This window comes from Gallus gallus, chromosome 26, assembly GCF_016699485.2.
Source record: "Gallus gallus isolate bGalGal1 chromosome 26, bGalGal1.mat.broiler.GRCg7b, whole genome shotgun sequence".
Lineage (NCBI taxonomy): Eukaryota > Metazoa > Chordata > Aves > Galliformes > Phasianidae > Gallus > Gallus gallus.
In genome coordinates this window covers 3,676,160-3,696,523 of record NC_052557.1, presented here as the reverse complement: position 1 = coordinate 3,696,523, position 20,364 = coordinate 3,676,160, and the positions used below count along the sequence as shown (strand labels likewise).

General features: G+C 46.4%; 1 protein-coding gene across 2 annotated transcripts; it reads right to left on the bottom strand.

The window, feature by feature from the left end:
- Positions 1-215: 215 nt before the first annotated feature.
- Positions 216-19,072, bottom strand: LRIG2 (leucine rich repeats and immunoglobulin like domains 2). 2 transcript variants are annotated; one of them, XM_015299025.4, is made up of 18 exons: positions 18,327-19,072; positions 16,968-17,039; positions 16,532-16,606; positions 15,966-16,100; positions 15,476-15,619; positions 15,216-15,359; positions 14,591-14,734; positions 14,206-14,349; positions 11,277-11,357; positions 10,434-10,505; positions 10,237-10,305; positions 9,303-9,466; positions 7,935-8,255; positions 6,363-6,644; positions 5,485-5,934; positions 4,983-5,132; positions 4,136-4,417; positions 216-3,518 (listed from the first exon to the last, which is right to left on the bottom strand). In XM_015299025.4, exons 1-18 carry the CDS (start codon positions 18,533-18,535, stop codon positions 3,289-3,291), a joined length of 3,168 nt encoding a protein of 1,055 aa, XP_015154511.1. In that variant the 5' UTR covers positions 18,536-19,072; the 3' UTR covers positions 216-3,288. The 2 variants fall into 2 exon arrangements, with proteins under 2 accessions (XP_015154511.1, XP_046760257.1); XM_046904301.1 differs by lacking the exon at positions 18,327-19,072 and adding an exon at positions 18,055-18,261.
- Positions 19,073-20,364: the final 1,292 nt, after the last annotated feature.

Here is a 20,364-nt window from a genome sequence, read left to right as displayed (position 1 = left end):
CCACGTGTGCCAGTTAACTCGTGAGCCAGGCTTAAAGCCAGGTGTTCTTCCCATCATTAAAGCAAATACGGATGTAACATTCACAGTAAACAGATCAGAATCCCACCAGAAACTGCCTTATGGAGTTGACTTTATTTTCTTCCCTATAAAAATTAAATATCATACAATAACAATACATTATTTAACCTGCAGACTAATGAAAATTACAATGGATACTCAGTGTACATAGCATTTTATTGAAGGTATATTACAATAGACAAACATATATTACACATGCTATACAAAATATACATTCTTATGTGAGGAAAAACAAAACAGTAGGAAATAGCAACAGGGAAGCAGAGCAGCTTTGATCACACTGCCCCCCATTCCCTACCATGAGTACTTTGGCATTGATTGAAGAAACTGTGTTTACTGAAAACAGAATGGCCACTGCACTGTGTGTACGTCATGGAGGAAAGGCTTAGGAAGAGACACCTGATCTTCCCAGGAAGTGTTTTCCATAATGCTAATTACTGTGAGGTGTTCACCTACCTGCAAGCTTCAGCTATTTACAACTAGCTGATGGACTTCACAGAGATCCCATTGCTCTTGAAAGGATGCAAGTGTCCTAATTCACAACGGCAGCTTTTATAGGTCAGTTATTCTAGAAGTCAGTGCAGCTTTAACTCCTAAATGCATTTCAGAGCTCAGGCCTCAGCTTGTTACGTTAAAGCCTTGCTCCTGGCTAACCACATCTTGCCAACCTGGTGTGAATTTGGTCATACTGCAGAGCCGTGCATTAAGAACACCTCAGCTCTGGGTGCCCCTCATGCACACCAACATCAACAGTTGTGTTAGCTTAACCCCAAAGGAGAGAGGAGTGGAAGGAAAACTTAAACATTTGCTAAGTGATGATGGCAGACCAAGCAGCAGCAGTAAGGATGCTGCTTTCCTGCTTGTGGGAAGCCATGGCTCTGCACGTGCTAAGCAGAGCTCTGCCACATCAGCCTGGGTGAATAGCTGCAGCCAGCAGTGCAACAGGAAGCTCTCTGCTGCTGCTGCTGCTGCAGTTTTATGACCTGACCTTTCTCATTTGAATTTCAACCGACAGCTCCTGCAACAGAAACAAGTTTGGATTGAAAATAACCACAACGTCTTAAATGCTGTCCGGGAGGGAAAAGCCTGGAGAAAACAAAAGCAGAAAGAAACAAACACACGATTCTTTGTATGTTATGTCCTTGAAGTAGTTGAGGTGTCACAGGCCAAGAAGAGTGTGTTAAACACACCTCCTTCCCCACTTCATACAAAGGTCAAAGACAATTAGATCCTCTTCCAACTGAAGCTGCTGGCTACCAAGGCAACTGCTGTTGCTTTCAAAACAAAGGTAAGAGCCCTCAATAACATTTGCTCATTTGCATAGATCTACTATTCAGGCCCCAAGAGACGTGGGAAAATACTTTTCCCAGCATTTCCTGGCTCTTTTACTTAACTATTCCCCTGTCTCCAAAGTTCCAGCTGTGATTTTGCATGACTGCATCTGATACCTCAGTCACACGCTGTTTAGGAACGGAGCAGTGGGAATCCCAACATACTTTGCTTGGGCTGCTCCAGAAAAGTTTTTGTCTTTATCAGAATACACCACGCAGCTGTTTTCACTGTGCTGTGTAGCCTATGGCTTGGAAACAACAGAACAGTGACTGAGAGAGCCCGGAGCTCCTGAGGCACTGAAGCACTGCAAGCTCTGAGCGCAACGTTTTGCTGAAAGCCCATCGCTGATGGGACCACAGCACCTCATACACAAAGATGTGTTTTCCCACCACAACAATTTCTCAGAGCACATCTCTGTAATGTTCTTCCTCCTCCTTTGTCAGGCATACTCCACCGTAACCAGTAAAGTTTCTGCACTTCCTCTATTTCCCTCAGCAAGGGCTGGATTTTCAATAGTGGTTCTCCCCTGTACTATTTAATAGCTCACCTGTCAAATACTTACATGTCTTGACCACTCTGTGGCCTGCAGAACTGTTACAGGGTTCAACAGAGCAAGAATCCTGCTGCTGTTCTATGAAGGAAAAGGCCCACGTGCTCCCTGGCAGTGCAGAGGAAACAGAAAATGCACAGCGCAGCTCATGGAGCATTCATTCATCGTGTGCTTTTCCAACTTATCCCACACCTTTCATCAAGGCATTCCTTTCAGAAGTTCGTTCAGCTGTCAGCTATGAAAGATACACATGTGCCTCCCTGCAACATGCACAACACAAAGGCTTTTTAAAGATAGAAGTTTAGATAAACTGCTGAACCAAACCTCTCAGAGGTCCCACCTTACAGCTATCTTAACAGATGAAAACTGTTTTGTGTACCATTCCTCTTGTTTGTTATTACAGAAACTTCTGAGAAGTTGGATAACATTGGAGGCTGGAGCAGGTTAGCACAGGGCCTGCTGGGCTTTATGCTCTATTGGAAAAGACAGGCTGCCTAATATAGAAATGTAAGGCCTCGCCACATAAATGCTGGAATCCTGCTAACAAAACGGATCAGCTTGCAGGCAGGTCAGCCAAGCTGAACGCACACAGACTTGTATGTAACAATGAAATTCATCAGTATCACAGTTTCACTACGTACCTATAGTCAATTCACTTCTTTCCAAAACAAAGTCTTTATCCCTTCAGAAACGAGCTTTCAATCCCACAAAACAAATGATGGCTTGATATGCAGCTGTCGAGACCAACAGTATAATACATACTTTGGCATAATAAAAAATATATTTACATTACAGCCAAGGCATTTATATGCTTAGTGTGTACAAAATATTTATAAATGCAACTTTATTTACAACTAGAGTTTGTTTTTTCATAGGGGAAAACGACCCCAAAGTGAGACTGGTAACAAACGCCTGCCAACAGACCGAGGAACAAAAAGCTGGCCAAAAGTTTTATGCTCACAATTACTGGGGAATTCCACGAGGAGGCCCTGAACATTTGTTTTCAAGCAGACAATGTGGTGTGAAATAGCTATGCATTCTTGAGAGATTTTCAAAGCATGCACCAACACAATGGCTGTTCCCAACATCAGACAATCCATGTTGTAATGCTAGTCACTAATTCACTGTGTGTTCTGTCCCACGTTCCAGCACACACGAATCCAAGCAAAAAGGGCAGTGCCACCTCCTCCTAGGGGGTCTGCCTCAGCTCAGGCAGCCTGGGATTGCAGGCACACGTTCTAAAGCATCTTTGGCCTAGAGGTTAGTCCTGAGGTAGTAAATACAAGTCAGCTGATACGGATTTGCTTCCAAGACTTCATTTTCGTGCCTTACGTGGTTTCGTTATAGTCACGAATGTTCCGTGTCCTATTAAAATCAAAGTTATGCTCACGTAACCTGTGGAAGGGTCTGGGTGAAGCAGCTTGCTCCCGCTCACTGTCAATGATACCCTCAGTTCGAAGAGGTCGCGGGGCCTCACGAGCCGACTGCTGATGCAGAAAGTGGGAGTGGGAGAGAGCCAGGTCTTTGTTTACCGCCCATAAGGGAAGCTGGAAGGGTTCTGAAAAAGAAACAACAGAAGATGAACAGGAGTGGGCTCATGATAAACAGACACAAGTTTATAGATTTTTTGAGTTGTGCTGTTTAGCAACAACGCCCTTCTGAGGCTACTCGCTGTTTTTGAGAGCACCCTTTGCTGGACGTGCTCTCATTTCAGCAATATTTGTTACAGTGACCCAAAAACAACATACAGTTCCAGTGTGAATTTTTAAGAAGGCTGGCTGGAAACAAGTCCACCCCAGAATCAATAAATATACAAAAATAATTCTTTTGGAGCCATCTGATACTCAACCCAGCTCAAACAGAATGGCTATGTATTTCCTATGTGAAGTTTTAAATCTGGGCTAACAGACATGGAAGGGATCACATATCACAAGCTTTAAGAGACAGACTGCACACTAAGGCAGACAGCCTTTGTAACATCATCCTCTTCAATTCTTGCATATTGGATGCAAACTGAGAGCGAGCTCTGCTAACAAGCAGTGCATAAACAGATGAACTACTGCACACACTGTGGAGTTTGTAGAATTAGCAATGAACCAACAATGAAAGGCAGTACGAGGAAGGTCAGCAATACCAGAAAATACAAAATATCCGGAGGGAAAAGGACACACTCACCATTAATCTGCTGGGAAGGGATTTTCTTCTCACTTATTCTGTCATGACCGGTAAGGAAGACAGACATGTCTCTGTCTCCAAAAACATTATCAAGAGCACTGGTTTCATGCTGGGTGTGTGCTGGGTATGTTTCCTTCGGCATCTGCACCATGAGATTAGGGAGAGTTTGATCCAGGGGGTCCTCTTCTGTGATGTAGGTGTAGGGACAGTACTCTCGTGTCCTGGAGTAGATGTTTGCGTTGTCATAACAGTCTGAGCAGATCACCAATGGTGCTGTGCCACCTGAGCAACGGGAAGGAAATAAAATGCTCTCAAAGAGGACAAGAACACTTAATTTCCATCGACTTTCATGGCTTAGTGTGATCCTTGACTTTCGAGATGCCAAAGGAAAGGAGCAGCACAAAACTCTACCTGACATTGAATCAAGGAGCTCTCTAATGGCAATGCAGCCTTGCTGGGCAGATCACAAACCCTGAATCAAGAAGCCTCTGAAGGCAACTGCACTGCTCTGGGACTTGAAAGATGGCAGTCATGACATCTATATGCAAAGGCACTGAGAGCAGATATGAACCCAGATATGTTGGACCAAAGATTACACTACCTGCATGGAACGCAGCAGCTTTGATCGCAGAATGTAAATACCAGAAGAAGAACAGGTGATGCTTCAAACTCAAAACATCCAATGGATGCTTCATGATCAACCCTAATTCTTCTCTAAGGAAAGTCACCTTTGATGTTAACATGCAGCACTGCCCTACATTGTGCAACACTGCTGCCAGCTACAAGGACTAGAGGGTGCACTGGCATCCTGCTGAACGCAAGCAGTACACGTGAGGACGTTGCTTACCATCTGTGCCTTTGTGCACGTAGCCACTGGCTGGAGGCATGAGCTGCTGATGGCTTCCTGCCTCTGAGTTACTGTATCCTTCCTGAGGCTCTGACAGCGTTCCTTGGGAGGATAAATAACTGGGAATGTCAGCAGGTAGGTTCATCTCCTCTGCAAGGCAGAATTCACACTGATGATGTTAAGAGCTCAGTACCCACATTAACAAAAATGCATACAGAATTTCAACACACACACACTGTTATCTTTAACTCATTGATGAAACATCCATAGAGCTAGCTCAAAACTAACAGGGCCCCAACAGATATTCACACACACTATTTCAGGTCCTGAAGACATTTGTAGCTTAATTCAAATATTCATTTCCAAACTTTTTGTGCTTTCCCTCAACGTAGAACACATCCCTTAAACCTTTCATCCTATTCAGCTTTAACAAAACCACAAATTTCACCATTTGTGTTTTGAATTGAAAACGTGACTGAAGCATGCTGCTGTGGTACTCTACCTGTGTTAGTGATGCTATAATCTTCACTCTTCCTTCTCATGTGGTAGATCACAATAACCCATACCAGGGATGTTCCCACAACGCAGCAAACCACGACAATAATCACAACGCCTACTGTTGTCCAACCATCTTCCTCATGGACAATGCCACTTTGGGAAGAATCACAATTGGGGGAAGCCAGCACATGTAGGTAAATGTGCCCACGCTCGGTGCCCAGTGTGTTGGACATAATGCACGTATACTTTCCAGCATCCTCGAGCCCAGCATCCACAATGATGAGGAGCTGATTGGCTGCAGCAAAAAAGTGCCGCTCTGTGACTGCCAAAGGTCCATCATCTTTAGTCCAGTTGAGGCGAGGGGCAGGGCTGCCACCAGCTATGCACTGCAGGACAGCAGTTTCACCTCTGGTTACTGTTCTGTCTTCCAAGGGCCTGATAAAGGAAGGAGTTTCTGTGGCAGTGGAGAAAACAAACAGAACAACCGTAAGATAACTTCACAGTGCAACCCCACTGAGTATTCCATGAGATATAAAAACCCAGTCTTACAACCTGAATGCAAACCTGAGCAATGAAGCACAGGATTCAGCATTCAAACACCCCCAACCCCTGCCAAGCAGTTAGAGATGTTGTTCCAGAGGCAGCACATTTAAATTTCAAGCCTGGTGGACAGGGCTGTTTGTGGTGCAACTATAGGGGCAAATAACAGTCTTCTCTTTTTCTTTATTATAGAATACCATCTACAGCCCAAGGAAGAAGAAACTATTTCCTTTATATTTTCACTTCTTTCTTTAGGATTTAAGCCTGCTACTTACAGATAAGCTATACAAGCACTGTAGAAGTTAAATTGTCCATGCCAGCAGAGATGAGCACATCTCTTACCTAACACAGTCAGTGTAGCATTTGCTGACAAACCACCAGCAGCGTTTTGTGCCATACAGCTATAAATGCCCATGTCTTCTATTTTCACATTGGCAATAAAGAATACATCATCCTCGGGCATGACATGCATTCTCCTCTCTCGTGCAGCAGGGAAGTCTGTACCACCATCTTTCTGCCAGGAGATCTGAGGAGTGGGGTGGCCCTCTGCAGCACACTCCAGTCGGGCCATAGCCCCAGTGCGGATTGTAAGATCCATGGGGGTTTTCAGGAAGGAAGGCAGCTCTGGATCAAGAGAGACATTAAAGCTTCACTATTTTCAGCACCAGGAAAAAAGAAGCAGCAAAAGCTCCACAGCACAGAATACCTGAAAATAATCAAATCTGAAATACGCCTCTACTTCTTCCTGTTCAAAGGAGATGCTTCTAAATAACTGCACTAACTTTCAGTGGTCATTTCTAAAAGCCTAGCCTTCAAATTTAAATATAGTACCTAAGTATGGTATCTATGGTGTTTATTTAAGATCTGTAAGATAACACGTTTCATGGGGAAAAGAAAGGCTGAAGGAGCTGGGCCAGTCTGGAAAAGAGAAGGCTGCAGGGAGACCTCATTATGGCCTTCTGGTATTTACAGGGACATTAGGAACAGAAGGAAAATCAACTTTTTAGACCAGTAGTGGTAGGACAAAGGAGAATGATTTTAAACTAAAAGAGGGGGAGCTTTTCCACTGAGCATGTGGTGAGGGCCTGCAACAGGTTGCCCAGAGGCTGTGGATGCCCCATCCCCACAGGCACTCGAGGCCAGGTTGGATGGGGTCCTGGGCAACCTGACCAAGTACTTGATCCAGCTCTTTGCAATCCTGCCTGTGGAAGGGGACTGGAACTTGATGATCCCTGAGGTCCCTTCCAAACCAAGCCATTCTCCTCTAATAATAGGGAAGGTGAACTTCCACTTCCACTGTGGAAGTCTGCATTATCTGTTCCATGTAACCAAAAGGAAAAGCAGATGCACCTCTGCTCTCCAACACAATGGGGGACAGTGGTCTGCTAGCTGATGTAAATGCTGCCTTCTCAACACCCTTCCCTGAAGTCAAAATAATAGGAACCCTTCATTTTGGCTAAAATAATAAATATAAAATATAAGAAACTCATGAAATGATTTTTCAGTTTATTTCCAGTATCACAAGCTATTTTTTTGTTGAATCTTCTCTAGCTAGGGCAAGGTGCCTAGTTAATGAAGGGACAGCAGAGGGAGCTTTTAGTTAAGAGACTTCTACTTCCACTCAGCCAGATCAACAACTAATTGAGCTATAATCTCCCACGCTTTCATACCTGCTCCTTTTCAAAAGTGAACAGAAAGTCTTCCACTAACAACGTTACTTCTTTCCTGCTTTATTAAAAAGTATTTGATATACCTAAATTCCAGCAAGACATCATTGCACAGCTACTTTGGGCCTGCTTTACTTGGGAACTAAGGAATCCTAATAGATTTTATAGATCAAGAAGGAAGTGTCAGAATCAGACTTGTTCCACTTTTAACCTAAAATGTTTCTTCTACATTACCATTATTACTTACCATTAACAGTCAGCTTGGCTTTGTCAGAATAGTTGGAGCCAAAGTGATTGGTGACAATGCACTGATATTTTCCTTCATCGGTGAAATTCACGTTGAAGAGGTGCAGGACAGTGGTGTACTCAACAATCTCACCATTCTGCTGCTGATACCTGGCAAAATTCTCAACCTCTGCATCATACAGCACTTCGCTGTCCTTACGCCAGGCAGTGGACATGGGTGAATCACTGCTGCTCACGGCAGTGCAGGTCAGAGTCACATTCATGCCACGCAGAGCAATCGTGGTCTCAGGATGTACTCGTATCTGTGGTTTAGGGAAATTATCTAAAAATAAAAGCAGCAAGATTAGCTACTTTCCTCTTCCACGTGCAATTAATATTGCAAGAAAGCTCACTCGAAAGACAGAGTAAACAGAATGAAAGCTGCAGGAACAGATGTCCTGCTTGGGAGGCACGTATTTGGCTGTTTTTATTTGGAAATCAAGCTGTGAAAGAGGATTAGAATGACAGGTAGGAGTGCAGAAGAAGCACTGAGAACAATCAGTGCAGAATCACGGGCTTGAGCAGCGCCCTCTCCTTTCTACAGCTTTCTGGAACTCTCCCTATTTAGATTACATGCTCAGCTGAAGAGCTGGGTTAGTTCACGAGGAGCAGACTTATTTTCAGGCACTTTAAATATCTTGAAAAGCCTTTAAGTTATACAAACACAAAGCTTCGCAAGAAGTTTACACTATCTAATTTAAACAGTTATTTTGACACTTCTTATTACAGCAGAGACATCCTCACAGGCACACAGCACTCAATGCTGGTAACACCAGGGTGGAGAAGTAAATGTTTGTGCCTACATGGTGATTATTGTATCCTTCACCACCAAAACAATTAAAGAATTATGTATGCAAAAGCACCACTTGTTAGACTACTCGTTTGGATAACAGAACAGCAGACTATTTCCAGCCCTGCTGCAGACTTCACACATGACTGTGGGCAGTCTCTCAGTTTTCCATTTCACAGTTTGGTTACAGAAAAAAATAGGCTTATGTCTGAAACTGTGGCAGCACAGAGACCAGATAAATGTTCCAGATTCTGAGCATCAGAAAATATGTCAGAGCATTAACTATCCTAGCCTTGCTGGTATGGAGAGCAGCAAACAAGAAAGAGCCAAATACCTCTTCTAAAGCAAAAGGCATTCACACACAGGAGAAATGGAAACATAATCAGTTTTTAAACAGTAATCTAAATGAAAAAACAAAGCAGACTCACAGAATTACACAGACCAAGCACCTCCAGCAGTGCTGCAGTCTGGTTTCAGAAAGATACCTGCACAGATCTGCTTTACTACATTTTGATGCCAGAAGTAATTAAAAATACAAACCGCAGACGAAGTCATCGGGGTCCACGCTGAACAGGCTTTGCCCTGCTAACCACTCAGGGTGAGCACAGCTGACGTTCACAGCCTGCTGTAAGTGACTGTCAGTGAGCCACTGGGGCAGCCACTTCAGCTGGCAATCACAGAGCAAGCTGCTAGTGTTCAAAATGCTGCAGAAACAAGGCAAAATGCAAGTGTGATTAAAGGGCGTGCATTTCACACAGCAGAACCATTTTAAAGCATATACTTTCAGAAATTGTGAGATTTACAGTATTCCTTTATGCTCACATGTGAACGTGCTTCTCCTCACCTTCCTCAGACTAGCAGACCCTGCAGACTAACAGTCCATATGGCCAACACTAACCAGATAACAGTTTTAAAACAGATTATATGAGACTTTATATATTCAGAGACTTTATCTCATAGAGACACTTTATCTCATAGAGACAACTGTGTTACACTGGGATTAGTCTTGGGTGTGAAGGTCACTTCATTCATGTTATCATACTTCACATGTCTGAAGATGAAAAGAGGTTCTATAGCAGCTTAAGCATCCACTGAGCATCTAACATCTTTTGTCTAGCTGTGAATTTTAAGGTCTTTCCCTAGCCTGAAAAAGGAGATGACAAAAATGTATGTTTTGATAACCTCCTCCCTCCCCAAAAATCGTGGTGAACCATTTATTCTGAAATACAGATCACCAATGCAACAAAAAGCTTTTTTCTGATTCTAACTAAGGAAATGGAGGTGCAGATTTTGTCAAGCCCTAAATCAAATGTAGTGTACTGCCAGTGACTTTTGGTAGGTAAGATGCAAGAACTGCTTGCTTTAACTCTTTTGTTATGGGATTGGGATGTACATCAGTCAATTCCACAACAGCTGATGGATACTTTACAAAAGCACGAATTTTAAGAACTGTAAAGAACTGTCATAAACTTACAGCTCCTTTAGCTGAGCCTGGGCAAATGCATTTTCTTGGATGGACATTACTGCGTTGTTGCTTAAATCTCTGCAAAGAACAACAATGGGTAGGAATGATTTCACGTGCTACCTTCAGTTAAATTATTGAAAATTTGAGAGAGAATACAAGATTGAAAGCAATAAAGAACCAGGAGTTCTACAGAGCAAAGTACTTACAGATGTTCCAGTCCTTCAAGACCAGAGAATGCCTTCTTCGTAATTGATTTAATCTGATTCCCTTGCAAGATTCTGCAACACAAGTACCAAGCCCAGAAAGCAGTCAATCTCAAGGTGAGCTCATAAATAAGGCCCCAAAGAAGTTCCCTAAGATGTTCAACAAAGGTTTTCTTCATTCTAGAAGAGTTTAAGCTCAGAAAATAGTATTCAGTCATTTAAAGCTCAACTAATTTTCTTCAGGATAGTTCTTTTCTATCTTTGAGATGGGCTAGAAGAAAATTAAACCAGCAGAACAGAACAGTCTTTGAGAGGGAGCAACAAGCTCCTAATACCAATCTGCCACAGCCACATTAGCTCTGAGACTGCACACTTCTGCTGTTTGTCATAAACAGTGTTTGCAGTTCCACAGAATGCTTTATTTTCCTACAAAGCACACAGCAATGAATAGAGTGCCAAAATACTGAAAAGTTGATAATTGAATGCTGTTTTGTATTTGCTCAACAACACTTTTTTTCCCCCCTCTCCCCAGAGAAATATTAAGTTTTACCCAAACTAAAGCACAAAGAGTAACAGCCACCACACAGCAAAAGTGAGCTATTCAGCAACAGCTGCATTCAAATGCCTGACTTCCTCAAACTGGTCCTGCAAAATGATCTAGTGCTACACAGACCCAGTGGTCACGAACATGGAACCCAAACCTACAAAGAGCTGTCCTAACATAGAAGAGAAAACACAGCTGCCAATCAGAAAGGCTTTCTGACTTGTGCCATTCACCACTGCTCCATATTTTGCATTTTCCCTCTTTTGCCTGCTTCTGAAGCACTGATGTTTTGAAATACGTACAGTTTATCCAGCCTGCTGAGTCCCACAAATGCTTCGTTTGCATCCTCTATGGCCCAGGAGATCTCATTGTTCCCCAGGTCCCTGCAGGAGCAGAAAAGCCTTCTTACAAACCTTGCAACATCATCATGACCACTGCTAGCACTTAGCTATGGAAGAAAACTTACTGTTAAATATGCCTGGGAAAGGTGTTCTGGGTCAGGCACTGGAACAGGCTCCCCAGGAAAGTGGTCACAGCACCAAGCCTGCTGGAGGTCAAGAAGCGTTTGGAAAACGCTCTTCAGACATATGTCTAAATTTTTAGGTAGCCCTGTATGGAGCCTGGAGTCAGACATGATGACTCCCGTGGGTCCCTTCCAGCCTGGGGTACCCTATGATTCTATGGGACAATGTCACCTGGAAGGACTCAGAACTTTTATAGAACTGTATATGTCAGAAGATGAACATTCAACTTCAGAGATGGGAGGGAAAATAGATTTGTCGAAGATCAGTGCCTCAGACAGAACCACAAATGAATTCTCAAGTCTGATTTCTTGATGTGGTATTTAGGGAAAGACCCAGCCTGACGAGCAGCACTCACGTGATGGACCATTTACCAGGAGCTGGGAGAGGCTCCTGCAGCAAGTTCGTTCATGTAAGTGAGTTAACCAATACACTTGCAGCATTAACCTCCCTGAGTAACAGGCTTATAACAGCATTAGCATATCAAGAGATTACATGCAGGTTATGGAGCAAGGTTGCCAGGCACAGAAATAGTAGATTTTCAGACTGAGGTTGATATTCTGCTCACAAATCTTGTTACAAGATAATAGGATTTCTGTTTGATCTCTGCACAGCTCTTCTGCCCTTCACACAGAACAGTGTGGTCTAAGCAGTAAAAGCAATAGAGCAGGACGGTCTTGGAAGGATTAAATGCTTTTTAGAGAGAAGGTGAAATAAATTCAGTATTCTCAACCAGAATGGCATGGACTGAGCAAAGAGTTCCTACTGACAAAGCCAAAGTTTTGTGCCTTAAAACCACTGTGCACAGAAGAATTTGCAGACAGACGTGTTTAAAGGAAGATAAACAGATGAAAACCAGTCTATATTGCACCTTACCAGAGAGCATTACATGCCTCAGTCCAATGGACCTTCCAAAGCAGTCGTGACACAGAATGCTAACTATGCATACAATTGGGTGTATCATCTCATATAATGCTACTTTCCTTGTGCTAAGGGTAGAAAAAGGCAGTATCTACATTCCCTTGGGTGAGGTTGTAAATGTGTAGACCAATGCCCTGGAAGAGACCAGGATCAGTCTCCAGGGTGCTGTCAGGGGTATCACACTTTCTCACTTTGAACGACAGAAGCCTCGTCCTTAATACCTTGCAGGAGTCATTTCTGCAATAGATGCACTTTAAAGCTTAGGACAAAAATAGAAGAGTGCTTGTGATTTCACAATTCATGTACCCCAGGGACTTCAATACAACCCTAGCACTTGCTGACATTAAGGTGTTTTCCTCTTTGGAATGTGTTCAGTTTAATGTACTGGATACAGATATGATCTAATGAGAAAAATGACTCGATGAGTAATATGCCAAACGCATTCCCAGGTTGCTAATTCTTATGATTTGAACTATTTTCTTGAATTCTCTCCAGGTCTGCTTCAGAATTTTATATTATGAGCACCAGAGCGATATCAATGCCAAGTTACAGTATTAAGAAGTAATTAATGTTTGAGAATTTAGAACTTCAGAACTTCAGTGCTGCTCTTCAATACACCTTTAATCTTAATGTGCTCTTATTACCTTGTGCTTTATATACAGATTTGAGTTTGTTCTTGGTCACTGAAGCGAACCGTGCAGAACAGTGGCAGGGGCTGAACACACAAACACTTATGCCAGTCTTAGCACTGAAACAAATCATATACAAGCAACAATGGAAGCAATCTGACAGCAGCACAGTATCTCTTGTTTGAAGTATTTTCACACTCCACTACTTCAACTGCCCAGTAAAATGAGTGAGCAGCCCAAAAGAAAAGCCCCTCATTGTGTGAGTGGAGGAGTTTGCTCCTTCTGCTTGGTTGGGCACGAATGCTTGGAGCTGCTGTCCTGCAAATTCCAGCCTGAAGCAGACTGCACCCTTTCAGCTGTTCCTCGCCCCTGAGGAGCCCGGGAAACCGACTAATTAATCTGCTCTTGTTCTTTTTTCATGCTACTCTAAATCTAAGAAATTAGTTCTAATTATTTCATTAAAAGGTTGCATTAAGGTTAACAGAATATGACTGCTTACATAAATTTCTCTGATAAGTTTGCTTATTTAAGCATTTATTTAATGAACTGACAGAGGGGTTATAAACTTTCACTCCTTTCTCAACTATCTTTGTTTAGCATGATCATAAGTGTTTGGATCTATTTGAGGGGTTTTGGTTGGTTTTTTTTTTAATTAATACTTGGGTCCCATCAGCAGTATTGAACAGCTCCAGCTGGTAACAAAGGTCCTGGCAAATGCAAAGCTACGCCTCTGATGGAAAGGAGTAATCCTACAGCTCTCCTACATGCTGCACTGTGACTCCTGCACACATGCAGTGGCCAGCAGGCCCCAACCCTAAGAACAATACCTGGAATAAAGAGAGGTCTGGGCTGGCATTTCCGCAAGCTGACTGTCCTCACCTCCTCACACCTGGTATGGTATGCAACAGAGAGCTCAAGGTCATCAAGTCATTGTTCATTACCACCACTAAAATTAAGTGGTTGGTTTGTGTTAGCTATGCCAAGGTTGTGTTATCTCAGCACACCAAATGATGATCAGCCGTGTCATATCTGAAGGCAGGACAGCATACAAGAACAGCAAAACACCGACCTCAGACTTGCTGAGAGCAATGCTCATCTTCGCTTCCAGAAAGCTTTGCTGCATTAAAATGAGATTGTTACAGGAAATGTTCTGTACTCACAGGGCTCGAAGGTTTGTGAGACCTCTGAAGACACCATCAGCAATGTGACTAATGCGATTGTCTCCCAGGTTCAGTTTCTCCAGCAAGCCAAGTCCCACAAAGGCAGATTCCCTGAGGCGAGTTAGCTGGTTGTATGACAGGTCTCTGAAAACATTGAACAAGCACTTCAGAGGCATGTGGAGGGGATCTGTGGTGATGACACTATCGAACAATTAAGTACTGAATCTTGATTAATTTATAACAGAAGACTTATTAAAAAAAACTAAAATACATAGGCTTAGCAAGGAAGTCGAGTACTTCCTTCAGTAACTCACTCTATTTGTGCTATCCAATATGTTATTTGCAACATTACAAAATCCCCACTGAAAAGCAGCTCAGGGCTTACAGCTCAGCAAGTCTTTGGCAGAACTCCCACGCATCTGGGCTGATCTTGTTAATGGCATTCTGGCTAACGAAGAGTTGTTGCAGTGTCCGCAGACCATACAGCCAGCCCTTGTTTACTTCTGTTAAGTTATTATGTTCCAGTTCTCTAAGGAAAATAGAAGGAAAAACGTTTGCCAAACAGATAATCAATGAAATATGTATTTCCAAAAGTTTACCATGTTTCTCACCATGTTTTACTAACACTGAGCCTTATAGAATCTGAAATGCAGGATGATATTCATTTAATAGAAACCAAGAATGAACAAAAGGGTATATAAAAAAAAAACATAACAGCAGTGGTGACAGCAACCCAGCTGAACTGAAATTACAGCCTCTGTTCTAAAAGATTACTTTAAAAAAAAAACTTTTGCTAACAGTGCATGGCATAGAGAGGCAGTATCCTTCCACCTCTAGAGTAACCAGATACACCAACATAATGGGGAAATGCACATCTATAAACTCATATCCTGCGATGCTCATTGCTGTTTCAGCAAAGCACAGCACAGGGAAGCCAAACAGGGCATGATTCTGTCCCTCCACACACCCCAAAAGTCCCTAAGAGAAATTCTAGCACTAAGTATACTCACAATTCTTCTATACTATTGAGGCCAAAGAATGCTCCATCCATGAGTCTGCTAATCCCATTGCGCTGCATTTTTAAGGATTTTAGGGACTCCAGGCCTTGGAATGTGAGACTTTCCACAATTTTAATCCGGTTCCTTTTCAGTTCCCTTATATAAAGAGGGCAGCAAAATATTAAAACATAAATCATCATCAAGAACACACATCACGATGAGCAACACAACTGCACACAGTATCTTAGTGAGCTTTCAAGACTATGACTTACAGAAACTGCACATGAGGCAATTTGAAGATCTTTGGTGGAATCACACTAATCCTATTTCTGTTCAGCTTCAGCACTATGAGAGAGCTAGATAAGTTATCGAGACAGCCTGCTTCGAGGGTGGTGATTCTGTTGTTACTCAGATTCCTAAGGGAGAAAGAGGGAAAAGAAACCTTTTAAAACATGGAGAACTCTATGAACAAAACCACAGGCCCACACTTCAGTTAGGCATGGTTAAAACAATGTCAACAATGATCTGCATAAAATGAGCTGAAATGACTCCACGTCCCTGCTGGCTGTTGTACCAGCACTCTGACAGCATTGTTTTCCATGCTATCTGAGAAAAAGCAAGACAAACTGCTATGAAAAGCATTTTATTTCGGGCACGTTTGTTCCTGCCAGCTCAAATCCCATGTTAAGACAGAAATGCAGAGCAGGTGAGGTATTCAACACTACTGCCAGGAGCCCCAGACACAACAGAGCACATACTTACAGGTACTTCAGTTGCATCCGTGGAAAAGAAGCAGCTTTAATTTCTGAGATAAGATTGGAACTCAGATCCAGATTTTCCAATGAAAGGTAAACTTGGAGCTGCTCAGCGTTTATTTCTGGAATGGCATTGTGCACCCTGAAAAACACCACCAAGAGATGATTCCCCAAACACCCCATCCTTTGTGCTGCACAGCTGAAACAGCTGTAGGATGCTGCACATCAGCATCAGGAGTGTACCTCCCAAATTGGAAACGTAGCACACACTTCAGAACATTCCTTCTTAAAGCAATACTGAAAATCCAAGAGTTATGTGATGCCCTCACATACAAATAGATTCACATTCTGGGTCAGTAGTCAGGCTGTTCCTTGTGAGAAGTGCCATTCTAAGACCCAACCCCTCCCCTCCAAAGCTGCCTGCCGTACCTGACTGCACTTCATTGGCACTTCAGGGTGACTCGATTGTCTCACTGATTTGTACTTCTTTACAGAGTGCTCACTATTCCCCACAGCACTGCTACAATTCTCCCATTTGCTAAACAAGGAAAAAGCAGCCGAGCTGCTACTTACAGTGAGAGCAGGGTGATATTAGAAGTCGTTTCTCCAAAATATGGGATTTCACTCAGCTCATTGTAATTCATTTTCCTTAAAGCAAGAAACAATTCTTTACTGACACTTCCAAGAGGAGAAAACCCCTTCCATACACATCCAGCAGAAAATGCACATCACCAAACACTGAACAATTCCATCTCAGTAACATCAGATGACAAAGCAGACTGCATAAACACCAATAATGCGAAGAACTTCACAGTGAGGCACGTCAGCTTCCACCATTTATGAGAAAGTTTTCTTTTCATGAGATCAGCTTTACATAAAACATGCTGCCAGCAAAGCATCCATGTTAAATTAACTGGTATTGCATATTTCTGCGAGTCAGACCAGTTGTCTTGGAATGCAGTACTGATTACAATTAGGCAGTGAGTTTATTATCGTGAAAGATGCTTACACTTCTTGCAGGGTGTGAGCAGACAAATCCATGCTCCAGTTGGATGATGAGATACGATTGTGACTTAAATCCCTGCAGAACAGAGAGAAAAGTTATTCCGGAGGTGGGAATTAAGAAAAATCGTGCACTTCATGCAACCTAAAAGCTGTCAAATGTGTTTCTGATGTATACAACTCCTCTTTCACTAAAGGAGGGAGGTGCTGTGATGGTTAACTGGGATGATGTGATGGTTAACAAAGTTTTCATGTAGTCTTCTTATGAGATAGAGAGTCCTCTTATGAGGAATTTGGTTCATATTTGGAGAAGTACTGACTTATGTATACCTGGTCACTGCTGTCCTGTGTGAAGCACACTGATGGGTGGCTGAACACAACGTGAAAAGCACGGTGTGATCTATAAACTGCCAGTGGGACAGCTGAGGCTGCTGCTCCATACAGAACCAAACACCACCCCACTGCCCTGAAAAAGCCACAAACAGCACCCCGTGGGGTGAGTTTGAACAACGTTACAACGCAGACACACAGAACAGCATTCACCAAGCGCCTCATTCCCTCCGCTCTCCACCACCCTCCGGTTATCCACACAGCAGCTGTGACTGAGCAGGAAAAACGCAGCTACAGCTGCCTGCTTTCATCAGGACAGCGTGCTCTGAGGGTGCTTTCCTGGCAGCAAGGAAAACCAAAGCACACTGCCGGCATCACTGCAAGCAGTCTGGCAGTTGTGGGAAAGGGGACGTCTCGGCCCTCGGAGATGGGTGAAATGACAGCAGTGGGGGGAAAACACATCTGGGACGTCGTGATGTGAGGAAAAATAAGCTTTGATTAATTTTAAGCAGCTTTTATGCATCACAGCTCGCTGAGATTCAGAACCACTCCAGCTGTCAGATGGAAAGAAAAGAGTTCACCCCCCCCAACACGCTCCACGTGCCAAAATCCTGAAAGCCACAACAGAGAACGCACTGAACTGTTGTTTGCAGCAGATGTGGGGTTGCATAACGCTGCTCAGTGCCAGCACTGCGCCCAGCGCTGCCTGCCAGCGCTCTGCCGCCCGGCCCGGCCCCGCCACTGAGGGCCCCCGCTGAGCTCACCGCCCTCACGCCTCTCTAAACGTGGGATATTTCAAGACGAACGAGCCGTGTTTCTGTGCCGAACCGCGCATCTCAGAGCCGCTCAGCAGCACCGCCCGCGGGTCGGGGCTGCGCGGCTGTTACCGCCGCACATCGGGACAGCACAGCGCGGCGCGGCGCCCCGCGGCACCGCCCGCAGGCCCGTTAGGCCCCGGCCGGGCCTCGCCCGCAACCCGCCGCCCGCTAGGCCTCGCTCCGCCCGCCCGGCCCCGCCCCGCCCCGCGCTCACTCACAGCGCCGTGGTGCCGGCGGGCAGCGGCGGGATCCTCCGCGGGCCCGGCCCGGGCGGCAGGCGCTGCCGGCTGCAGTCCAGCAGGCCGCGGCGGCACGAGCAGGGCGCGGCGCAGGGCTCGACGGCGGCGGCCCGCGCCCACAGCGCCGTCAGGAGGTGCAGCAGCAGCGCCCCGCGGGCGGCCGCGCCGCCCGGCCCCGCTCCCCGCATCCCCGGCTCAGCGCGGCGCGGCCCGCACCGCCCGCCCGGCCCCGCGCCGCGCCACGCCCCCGCCGCGCCACGTCACCACGTCAGCGTGCGGGCGGCGAGGGGCGGGGCTAAGACGGGGAGCCGCGGAGAGGGCGTGGCTCACGAACGCCCCGCCCCCTGAGATACTCGGGCCCCGCCCCCGAGCCCATCAAAACCACGCCCACAATCACACCAGGCCCCGCCCCCCCCGTTCGAATTAGGCCCCGCCCCCTGGCGCGCCGCGCCGCGCGGTTGCCGGTCGCGGTTCTTCGTTCCTTCCCGCCGAGCGCTGCGCGTCCATCTCCGCGTCTCCGTCGGTCGGGTCGGCCGCGAGCTCCTGAGAGCTCAACGGAGCGCCTCAGCGCAGACAAAGCCGAGGGCCCCGCGCTGGGCTCCACCAACGCTTCCCATCGCGGTTTGCACGCGTGAGGGCACCGCCACGGCAGTCACGGTCGCATAGCGGCCGTCCCCACCGCTGCGCCGCTCCCGGCTCTGACCGCCGCCATCGTTCCCCGCCCCGCCCCGGGGTGTCCGAGCGCGGCGCGGCCGCGGGAGCGGCGCTTCCCCTCCGCCGGCAGCGATCCCTGCGCCGGGCCGGGCTGACCGCTGGGGGGCACGCGAGCCCCGAGGAGCCCCGCCGTGTCCGCCGATCGTTCGCTCGGGCCGCCCCCGCGGGAGGTGCGAGTTGGGGGGGGGGCCCGGCCTGCACCGAGGGACCGCCCGTTGGCACCGCGCTGCCGAGGAACGGGGCCGTGCCGGGGCGGGGGCTGAGCGCAGCGGCCCTTCTCCTCCTCCTCTATTCGCACAGCTGCGGCCGGGGCCGTTTTTCCAGGGAAATTGCTGCAGCAGTAATAGCATCTTCAGCTGGGGGCGTGCGGCCAACGCCGCGGCCCTTCTGCCCTCCCTGCGGCTGTTTGTTTCCCTGAGCGTTTGTGGGTCAGCGGAGTCGCAGCTGCTAACGAGTGGGGCCGGGGTGCTCCGCTGGTCCTGCTGCAATGAGGGCACGAGCTGCCCCCCAGCGTGGTGTCTTCTGAGCAGTTAGGAAGAGTTTAACGTTTATCCCGGCGTGGAGAGTGAATGCTGTCATAAATCGACCAATAAAACCCAACTGTTACTTCATAACCTCAGGAATTAATATTGCGAAAGTTCTTATTTTGTTCAGCGCTCCCATTGCCAGACCAGATCAAAGAACGTCCCGGGGGAGGTGGGGTTATTTTAGGAGCGTTTCTGGGCCGTTCACCTGCAGTGCTGCTCTGTTTGAGGTGCTCAGAGCAACAGAACGGCCGCAGTTCCGCCTTGCACCCACCCCGGGGTGCTGCCAGCAGTACAATGGGGGCACGGCCCTGTGGATCTGGGGTGGAAGAGCACCAGATGGGATGCTGACCTTGCAGCATCCCATCGGACCCACGCCATTCTCACCAGGGCCTCCTCCTCCCACCGGGGTCCTGCCCAAGGCCACGGGAGCCCCCAGGGCCAGCGCAGGGTCCAAGGAGCACAGCAACATCAGAGCAGGGGCGAAGTCCGTAGTGAGAGGTAAAATGCCATCACACATGCGCGGTGCAGGTGGGGGAGCAGCTCAGCCTCCTGCACGCCCCCCCGGGGCAGCGGTGGCAGAGCAGTGCCAGGGCAGGGAGCTCTCCCACCAAACGTTCCCCCTGGCACCGGTAGCAGCAGGAGGAGCAGCATCCCTTCCCACCTCCGTGCACCCCCGGCACACCGTGCCGTGCAGTGCGGCTGTGCAGAGTGCCCCCAGCCCATCACATCCCTCCCTGCCCTGGGATGACCGCGTTGCTGTGGTCCGACTGCTTCTG